General features: G+C 36.7%; 1 protein-coding gene across 1 annotated transcript in view; it reads left to right on the top strand.

Annotated features, from left to right (window-relative positions):
* CCDC175 (coiled-coil domain containing 175) overlaps positions 1-10986 on the top strand; it is a 95754-nt gene that overhangs the window by 79314 nt on the left and 5454 nt on the right. The window contains exons 16-17 of the mRNA XM_006891819.1: positions 5236-5388; positions 8360-8394. Coding sequence (XP_006891881.1) covers positions 5236-5388; positions 8360-8394 — 188 coding nt within the window. The remainder of the gene's footprint in view (positions 1-5235; positions 5389-8359; positions 8395-10986) is intronic.

Genomic DNA, 10986 nt, shown 5'->3' with positions numbered 1-10986 from the left:
TTGTTAATCTGCGTGTGTTCTGTTGTGCATAGGGTTTTCAGAGGCCTGCTATTTCAGAAGTGGGTGGCCAATCCTTCTTCCTAGTCTGTCTCAATCTGAATGTACAACTGTTAACAGAACTGAAGAAAGAAATAGACAGCACCACAATAGTGGTAGCAGACTTTAACACACCGCTCTCGCCAAAAGATAGGTAAACTCAAAAGAAACTTAACAAAGATGCAAAAGAATTAAACTACACAGACAGTCAACTCAAGCTTGTGGGTGTATTCCAAGCACTGCACCCAACTAAAACACAATTCATTTTTTTCTCAAATGCATATGGTACATTCTCCAGAATTTATCACATATTAGGGCACAAAGCAAGCCTCAACAAATTAAATAAAAAAATAGAAAAAAATAAAGTATCTTCTCACACCACAATGCCATAAACCTAGAAATTAACCACAAGGGATAAAGCTTAAAAAGCTGTCAGTATGGAAGCTAAATAACACCCTGCTCAAATTGGGTTACAGAAGAAATAAAGAATGAAATAAAAATGTTCCTTGAAGCAAATTATAATAAAAACACAAACATACCAAAATCTCTGGCATGCAGCTAAGGCAATCCTCAGGGGCCAGTTCATAGCAATAGGCAAACACATAAAAAATGAAGAAAGCAGCAAAATAAATGAGCTAACTCAACATCTTCATCAAATAGAAAACAGCCCAACAGCCTCTAGAAGAAAGGAAATTACAAGGATAAGAGCTGAAATCCGTAAGATATAAAACAGTACAGCAATTGAAACCATCAATAAGACCAGGAGCTGGTTTTTTGAAAGGATCAATAAAATTGGCAAACTAAGCAAAAGAAAAAAAAGGAGAAGACACAAATAACTTGATTGAGGAATGGCAGAGGTGATATCATAACAAAACCAGAGGAAATTAAATCTGTAATATTAAAATAGTACTAAAAGCTGTATTTGGATAAAATTGAAAACTTAGAGAAAATGGACAAATTCCTTGAAACTCATGCCCTACTCAAATTGAGATGGTCAGATATAGAACACTTGAACAGACCCATCACAAAGAAGAAACTGAAAAGGTCATAAAAAGACTCTCCCACAAAAAAGGTCCTGGATCAAATGACTTCACAGCTGAATTCTACCAAACATTCAGGAAAAGGAGGAACACTCCCAGAGACATTCTATAAAGCAAGCATGACCCTAATACCAAAACCAGGCAAAGGTATTAACAAAAAAGAAAACTTCAGACCAATATCTCTGGTGAACATAGATGAAAAATTATTTAACAAAATCCTAGCCAATAGAATCCAAAATCCCATCAAAAAACAATTCATCATGACCAAGTAGGATTCATAAAAGGTATGCAAAGATGGTTCAACATAAGAGAATCAATGTAATTCACCACATTAACAAAATAAGAACCATATGATCCTAGCAATTGATGAAGATAAGGCATTTGACAAAATCCAAAACCCCTTCCTGATTAAGACTCTCAGCAAAATTGGAATAGAAGGGAATTTCCTCAATAGTCAAAAATATATACACAAAACCTAGAGCCAATATCATTCTCAATGGAGAAAGACTAAAAACATGTCTACTGTTGCCATTGCTATTCAATATTGTATTGGAAGTTCTTGCTAGGGCAATACGATAAGAGAAGGAAATAAAAGGCATCCTGCTTAGCAAAGAGATAATTAAATTGTTACTCTATGCAGATGATATGATAGTTTACACAGAAAACCCAAGGACTCATCAACAACAACAACAAAAACCCCCAAACCACCTGTTAGACCTAGTAGATCAGGTTAGCAGAGTGGCAGGATGTAAGATCAATATTGAAAAATCAGTGGGATTCCTCTAGAGTAACAAAGAGAACTAAGAGAGGAAGTCAAGAAAGCAATACCGTTTACAATAGCCAACCATAAACTGAGATACTTGGGAATGTACCTAACTAAAGACATGAAAGACCTATATGAAGAAAACTACACAACATTTCTACAAGATGCAATAAAAGACCTAAAGAAATGAGAAAATGTACCCTGTTCATGGATAGGAAGACAATATTGTGAAAATGCCATTCCTACCAAAAGCAATCAATATGTTCAACACAATCTTAATACAGAAACCAAATTAATTTTTCAAGGAGAGCAAAAGCAAAATTGTCAAGTTTAATTGAAGAGAAAAGAGACTCCTGAATAAGTAAAGTACTTCTGAAAAACAAAAATGAAGTGGGAGACATAGCACTCCCTTACCTCAAATTCTACTACACAGCAGCAGTAACTAAAATGGCATGGTACTGGTACAATGATAAGCACATATACCAATGGAACAGAATTGAGAATCCTGGGGGATTGTGTACCAATGAGGGAGTTTTTCTCTTGCTTTTCAAGGAGAGGAGCAAACGGGGTGGGGAGAAGGGTGCAACAATGAATGAATGGAATTCCAAAATCTCTGTAGATGTTCATTGAAATGAAAAAGAAATTTAAAAAACTCTTGGAAAAAGAAAAGAATTGAGAATCCTGAAATGGACCCATCTATCTTTGGTCAATTGATATTCGACAAGGAAATAAAACCTATCAAATGGGGAAATGGTAACCTCTTCAACAAATGGTGCTGGCAAAACTGGACTTCCACCTGCAGAAAGCTGAGACAGGATCCACATCTTATACACAAAAATCAACTCAGGATGCACCAGAAACCTCAGAATAAAGCCCCAAATCATAAAGCTCATAAAGGACAAACTGGGACCATGCTTTGAAGGTGTAGTCTATAGTACAAATGAATTGCCAGATACATCCAGAAATATGCCATCTGAAGAGGATAAAATTGATAAATGGAATTTTCTAAAGAGTAAATCTCTGAGCTCATAAAAAACTCTTTCCAACAGGATGAAAAGGAAAATCTACTGACTGGGAACAAACATTTGGCAATACCATCTCAGACAATGGTCTCATAACCAAAGTTTACAGAATCCTACAAAAGAACAAGACTGATAATCCAATTACAAAATGGGCAAAAGACATGGAAAGACTTTTCACAGAGGAGGACATTCGATATCCAACAGACACATGAAGAAATGCTCCAAATCACTGGCAGTAAAAGAGATGCACGTCAAAACCACAATGAGATACCATCTTACCCCATAACAGTGGCAAATTTTAGTAGGGCATCAAGTAATAAATATTGGAGAGGATGTGGTGAGATACATTGTTGGCAGGATTGTAAAATGGAACAATCACTTTGTAAGACAGTTTGGTGTTTCCTCAAAAAACTGGACATAGAAATTCCATATGATCCAGCTATTCCACTTCTTGGAATATACCTTGAGAAAATGAAGCAAAGACAGAGACTTGTACACCAATGTTCATAATAACATTATTCACTACAACAAGAACATGGATTGAGAGATTATGGTATATTCACGCAATGGAATATTACACAGCACACAGGAGTAATGATTTTATAAATTACTATCTAACATAAGAGGGACTGGAGATCATTATGCTAAATGTCTTATATTATGCTGTTGTTGTTGTTATGTGCCGTTGAGTAGTTTCCGACTCATAGCGACCCTATGCACAACAGCCCTAAACCCTGCTCTGTCCTGCGCCAAACGCACCGCCTCTGACACACCCATCCCGATTACCCCAGTCACCGAATCAATCCATCTCATAGAGGGTCTTCCCCTCCTGCGTTGTCCTTCAACCCTCCCAAGCATGATGTCCCTCTCCAAGGACCCGTCCCTCCTGGCAACATGTTCAAAGTATGTCACATGAAGCCCCAGAATCCTTGCCTCCAAGGAGTAGCTTGGATTAATCCTCTCCGAGATAAATCTGTTTGTTTTCCTGGCAGTCCAAGGTACATTCAGTACCCTTCTCCAGCACCACAGCCCAAAAGCATCCACTCTCCTTCTGTCCTCCCTAGTCATTGTCCAACTCTCTGATGCATAACAAGCGATTGCAAAGACCATGGCCTGTATCAGGCGCACCTTAGTCTCCAGAGAGACACTGTTGCTCCTGAGTACTTTAGAGAGGTCCCTAACAGCAGACTTTCCCATCGTGATACGCTTTTTGATTTCCTGACTGCTGGTGCCAAGAGTGTTGACTGTGGAGCCGAGCAAACTGAAGCTGTGAACACTCTCAATCTCTTCGTCATCCATCCTGACGCTGCCAATTGGTCCAGTGGTGAGAATCTTTGTCTTCTTGACATTGAGCCTCAGTCCATACTGAAGGCGGCAGTCCTTGACCCTTCGCAGCAAGTGCATGAGGTCCTCCTCAGTTTCAGCAAGCAGGGTTGTGTCATCTGCATAACGCAGATTGTTAATAGACCTTCCACCAATCCTGATGCCACAATTCTCCTCATAGAGCCCAGCCTCTCGGATAATCTGCTCTGCATACATGATGAAAAGGTATGGAGACAGGATGCATCACTGGCATACACCCTTCCCAATTTTGAACCATGCAGTGTTACCCTGCTCTGTTCTGACTACTGCCTTTTGGTCCAAGTATAGGTTTCGTATTAGCACAATTAAATGTTCTGGGATTCCCATTCTTCTCAGAGTCAGCCACAGTTTGTTATGATCCACACAGTCAAATGCCTTTGCATAATCAATGAAACACAGATAGACATTCTTCTGGTATTCTCTGCTTTCAGCCAAGATCCATCTAACATCAGCAACAATATCCCTAGTACCACGACCCCTTCTATATTATGCTACTCTGTCTTATAAAGACAAATACTGCATAGAACCATTACCATAGAGCATGTACAAGGATCCTAGGAGTGGAGGGGGAGTTTAAACATAGGGTCACACGATTTGATGGGTTGAGGGTATATGTAAACCAGTATAAAATTATTTTTTAAAATTTTAAAGAAAAAAGTAATATTCTTCTTTCTAGAAATATTAAATCTTCCCTTTAGAAGTCTCAATAAATTATCCTCTTCCTTCCTGTTTTGGCCAGATAATTGTTTATCTATGAATTCTTATTAAATTTTGTGAAGTTGCCTCAAGGTCTAAGGTCCTGAATTTTGTATTCATTAATGGCTTTCATTTTGGAGGATTTGGGCTTTAATATAAAGATTGTACTGGGGAAAGATACCCGTAGTTTCTGGCAGATGCTTTCAGGATCCCTTAGAAAATCTCTCTGAATGTGGTCCATGCAATCCAGATGAGTAGGTCTGCGCCCTATTGGTTGAACTCTATGAAATATTACTGTTTTATTTTATTTGACCAGGATAAAACAAAGGAAGACCGAAACTATTTTCGTAAGCAAGAAAGCTTTAAAACCCAAGAGCACTTTGAAATTCTGAAGAATTTAGAAAATGAAATCTATGTAAATGACCAAAAGACAGAGTTTTTGCTCGTGGAAAATGAAAGATTAAAAAGAGTAAGTTTAAGAGTCTCCCACTTTGCAAATTGGTTATGGTTGATCTCCTAGGCCTTTAATAAATAGTGAAGGGAAGGAAGAGCATAGCTCTTAAAATCTCTTATTGGTGCACAAAATATATACAGGAAAGTACCCACATCATAAACATGCATTCATTGAATGTGCCTGTGTAATGAACACACAGATTGAGTTGGGCATCCAACTGCTTGAAAACCCATCTGTTATGCTGCCTACTTTAAAATAAATGAAAAAAAAAAATAGCTGGGGATCCAAAGATGAGGATTTTTTTTGGAGCCAAAACCCCACTCATGCTCTGTGGGCTGGTGAATAGCAGGGCTATCAATGGGCAGTTCGCTTTTCTTAGCGGTTGTGGTGTGGGTTCCCTACTCTTCCTTCCACCTGTAGGGTAGGCCTCTGGTCCTCTTTTCAGAGTCAGAAATAATGGCGTGGACATCACTACTACCCGCATGGAAATAAAGGAATATAAATACAAGTAAATAGATAAATTTATTCATTATACTTTTCGGCATCTTGAAGCTCTTTCCTGCCCTTTCAGGTCAGTCTCTGGCTGGTTTATCCTCCCTAGATCTGTCTATTTCTTCTGAGATCAGACAAGATCTGATGCATTCAGGGAGATATGACCACCCTGCTCTCTTGCTTTCTTATAAAAAGTCACAGAAACGTCATTTGAAGCTTTTCATTTTCCTCCTCTGATTTTATTTTTTATTGTGATTTTAATGAAAGTTTACAGAAAGGTTAGATTTTCATTAATTCGTTGATGCGTATTTTTCTGTCCCTTTCCCATCCCCTTCCTTGATTAGCTCCTCAATGCAATTCTTCTTTCAGATTATTGTCATACATATAATGCCTAATTGTACATCTCTTTCAGAGAGTTCTTTTCTTCATTTGTTCTATCTCAATGTTCTTTATCTACCCACCCTTTTCCTGTTCTTCCCCTCACCCCAATTTATTTTATATAACAGCAGTCTTATGTAGTACTTGTCCTTTTGTGACTGATATATTTCACTCAGCATAATGTCTTCACAACTCATCCATGTTGGGTAGAGTTTTACAAGTTCATTGTTTGCAATGCTGTGTAATATTTCATTGTGTGACTATACTCGTTTTTCTATCCATTTGTTTGTTGTTTGGCACTTGGGCTGCTTCCGTCTCTTTGCTTTCCATCTTTCCATCTCTTTATTTATGAATAATGCAACAATAAGCATGGGTATGAATACATCTGTTTACATTACAGCTCTGATTTCTTTATTTCCAGTAGTAGGATAGCTGGGTCAAGTGGTATTTTTATTTCCATTTTTTTAAAAAACCTAACACTGCTTTTGATAGTAGTTGTAACTTAAATGTACTTTACATTTCTACCTGCAGTGAATAAGAGTCCCAATCTCTCCACATCCTCCTTAGCGTTTGTTGTTTGCTGCCCTGTTGAACTTCAATATTGTTGCTGGACTTAGATATTATCTCATTGTTTTTATTTGCACCTCTCTGATAGCTAGAGGTTTCGAACATTTCTTCATGTGTTGTGTTTGTTGGCCTCTGAATGTCTTCTTTGCTAAGTCTTGCAAAATACCTTGTGCCTATTTTTTGATTGGGCTGTTTGCCTTTTTGTTGCTGAGGTGCTGGAATACTCTATAAATTCTAGATATGGGTCCCTTCTCAGACATGTCATTGCCAAATGTTTTTCTCAGCCTGTGGGTTTCTTCTCTACCCTATTAGAGAAATATTTAAAATGTTCATAGTTATTTGGTTTTTAGAAGGTCTCATTCATATATTTTATCCTCTCCTGATTGTAGGCTTTTCATTGTGCTTGGAATTCTGTTCGTACTTATAGGTTAAAGCTTCTAGAGTTGTTCCTAGTTGATCTCTTTTCAATTTTATAGTCTTAGTTTTACTACTAGGTCCCTCATCTGTCCTGTTTTCGTCTTTGTGTATGGTGTGTTGTGTGGGTTTTTCTTCAGATTGTTTTACAATATTACCAACCCCACTTAACTGATTTTGTCTCCTTGTCAAATATCAGTTGATCATATATAGGTAGATGAGTGATTTCTGAGTTCTCAATTCTCTTCCACTTATCTGTGTGTCTGTCACTATACCAGTACCATGCTGTCTTGATTACTACAGCTGTGTAGTTGGATTTGAGATCAGGGAGTGTAATGCCTCCTTATTTTTCTTTTTCAGTAGTGCCTTGCTTATGCAGGGTCTCTTTCCATTCCTGGAAAAAATTGGAAATTACCTTTTCCATCTTTTTGAAGAGTGGGATTGGTATTGCATTGAATTTGTAGATTGCTTTTGGTAAAATTGTCATTTTCATTTTATTGAATCATCCTATCAATGAACATGGTATTTTCTTCCATTTCCCTAGGTTTCTTTTTGTTTCTTGCAGTAATGTTTTGTTGTTTTCTTTGTTTAGATCTTTTGTGTCTCTATTTAGATTTGTCCCTAAGTATTCCATCTTGTGATTAGCTATTATAGTTGGTATTCTTTTTCTTAGCTCCTTTTCTGTATTCTTTTTTGGTTGTTTTTTTTATTTGTTTTCATAATTTTGTGTATTAAAAATGTTTCTGAAAAAAGTAAAAAGACATTCAACAGAATGAGGGAAATATTTGCATATCTGATTTGTTTGTTGTTGCTGTTGGTTGCTATCATGTTAACTATGTTTCATAGTGACCCTGTGAACAGACCTGAAATTTAACCAATCCTGCACCATCCTCAAGATCTCCAATATGCTCACTGTTAGAGTCCATTGTAACAATTACTTAGTCTTACTGAGGTTCTTCCTCTTTTTCTCTGACCCTCCAAATTTTCGAGCATGATGCCTTTTTCCAAGGACTAGCTCCTCATGACAACATGCCCAAAGTACGTGAAATGAAGTTTTATGATCCTGGCCTCTAAGGCACAGTCTGGTTATACTTCCTCCAAGATAGATTTGTGTGTTCTTTTGGCAGTCCATGAGTATTTAGTATTCTTGTCCAACAACACAATTCAAAGGCATCAATTCTTCTGTTTTCCTTATTCATTGTCCAACTTTCAGATCCATAGGAAGCAACTGAAAATAATATGGCTTGGATCAGGTGTACCTTAGTCTTTAAAATTACATTTCTACTTTGAATATAGAACATCAAAGAATTCATAACAACAAATAACTCAACATATAAAGAACTCACAACAATAATAACTCAACATATATATTAACCACAAAAGACAAGAATAATATAAAAATAAACATCAAAAGGTGGAAACCAGTGTTCATTACCTAACTGGATAATTAAAGTGTAGTATATACACACCAGACTAAAGTCAAATCAGTTAGTGTGGAGTTTATTCTGATTCTGTGTTGTAGAGGGCATTCTGGTGCCTTAGGGGTAAGGAGTTGCACTGCCAATCCAAAGGTATACTGAGAAAGATGATCAATCTCCTCCCATGTGATTCATTGCCTTTGGAAAATCACTAGAGATTCAGCTATGATGAGTAGATTCTGACTTAAAGAGTATATAACAATAACAACATGAGTTGTAGAATTAAACTATGTCCTATAAAGTTTTCAGGATTGTAATGCTCAGAAGCATACTGACAATTAGTTCTTCAAAGGCAACATTGGGGTAGATTTGAACCACTGGCCTTTATTAAGTAATCAGGTGTTAATACCCTAAGACACTGGTATATACACTTCCAGGGGAATATTATTCAGCAGTAAGGAGAAATCTAATTCTGTGTTACAAAATCCAACTGATTTTTGTGTGTTTATCTTGTGTCCTGCTACTTTGAATCAGTTGACTTTGTCTACCAGTTTGGGGTTGTTTTTTTTTTTTTTCTTTTTCTTGTCTTTTCTTTTGTTAATGTGATGAATCACATTAATTGTTTTCCTTATGTTGAACCATCCATACATATCTGTTGTGAATCCCACTTGATCATGATGAATTCTTCTTTTTATCATATTAGCCAGGATTTCATTAAGGATTTTTGCATCTATGTTCATGAGAGATATTAAGATATAGTTTTCCATTTTATTAAAGACTAAAAGTTTTTATCTGGCTTTGGTATTGGGGATATGTTTGCTTGATAGAATGATGCTGGGAATATTCCACCTTTTCCTATTTTCTGAAATACTTTATGTAGAATTAGTGACAGCTGTTTTCTGAATAGTAAAATTTGATAGTAAAGTACAGTGCTTTTTTTGTTGGAAGTTTTCTTTTTTATTTAAATAAAATTTTTATTTGATACTGGTTTACTTACACAGTTCATATACATTATTTTTCACACCAGTTCTTTCCCATTCCCTTTACCCACACCTTCCTCCACACATCAAATTATGCGAGCCTATGATTAACCACTAGCCCACGCCCTGCCCATCCTTACCCCTCCGTTCCCACTCTCCCCCTTAGATCCTCATACACATACTATAATAATGATTTTTTACAATATTTGTCTTTACAGGACTGAGTTAGTTCACTTAGCATATTGCTCTCCAGTCCCTCCCAAAGGTGAAATTTACAAAATTATTGCTCCTGCATTCTGTGTAGTATTCCATCATGTGAATGTACCATGATTTCTCAATGCATTCCATTGTGGATGGACACTTGGGTTATTTCCATGTTCTTGCTATCGTGAATAATGCTGCTATGAACATTGGTATGCAAGTCTTTGTGCCTCAGTTCTCATTTTCTTGGGGTATATTCCGAGCAGTGGAATAGTCAGATGAGATCTCTATGTCAGCTTTTGGAGAAATGTTGGAAGCTGTTTTATGACCTGCTCAGTTTCTTCTTTTGTGAATGATTTATTCAGTTGTAGTACTTAAATCTTTGTCAGTTTGGGTGGGTTGTTATGTATTTGTCCAGTTTCTCTGAGTTTTCATATTTGTTTATGTTATTGTCATAAAGTGTCAAGTCAAGTACGACTCATAACCACCCTATAAACAACAGATCTAAACGCCATCCAATCCTTTACCATCTTCACACTTCATAGACTTCCAAAAGAACAAATAAATCTGTGTTGGAAGAAGTGTAAACAGGGTTTTCTTTAGAGGCAAGCATGGTAAAACTTTGTCTTATATACTTGTGGGTTATCAGGATGGGAGAAATAACAATGGTTTTAAAAAGAGGAAAACCTTCAATGAAATGGATACCTTGTCTAAGTGACTATAACAAGGAACTTGAGCATGATTGAAATAATAAAAATAGCACAGCATAGGGCAAGGTTCTAATCTGTTATTCTTATGGTCATTCCATTTTGTGATTAGCAGTTGGTATTGGTATTCTTTTTCTTGGCTCCATTTCTATACTCTTTGTCACCGAGAGAAATCTGATTTTTGTATGTTGATCTTGTACCCTGCTACTTAGATGAATTGGTTGACTATTTCCAATAGTGTTGCCACTGAATCTTCAAGATTTTCTAAGTATACTAGAAAGGAATTGGCAGATACAGAGGAATTTAAAGAAATAACATATGAGCAAGAGCCTATGGTGATGAAGGAAGAAGTTCAAGCTGTTTTGAAGGAAATAGCAAAAAATAAGGCCCCAGGAATAGATGGTATACCAATTGAAGTATTTCAGATAACAGATGTTGCCCTGAATGTGCTCACCA

This window comes from Elephantulus edwardii, unplaced genomic scaffold (genome assembly GCF_000299155.1).
Source record: "Elephantulus edwardii isolate Elephantulus edwardi_28Jun2011 unplaced genomic scaffold, EleEdw1.0 scaffold00104, whole genome shotgun sequence".
Lineage (NCBI taxonomy): Eukaryota > Metazoa > Chordata > Mammalia > Macroscelidea > Macroscelididae > Elephantulus > Elephantulus edwardii.
Note: the sequence above shows the minus strand (reverse complement) of the source record. Positions and strands in the feature narration are given on the sequence as shown.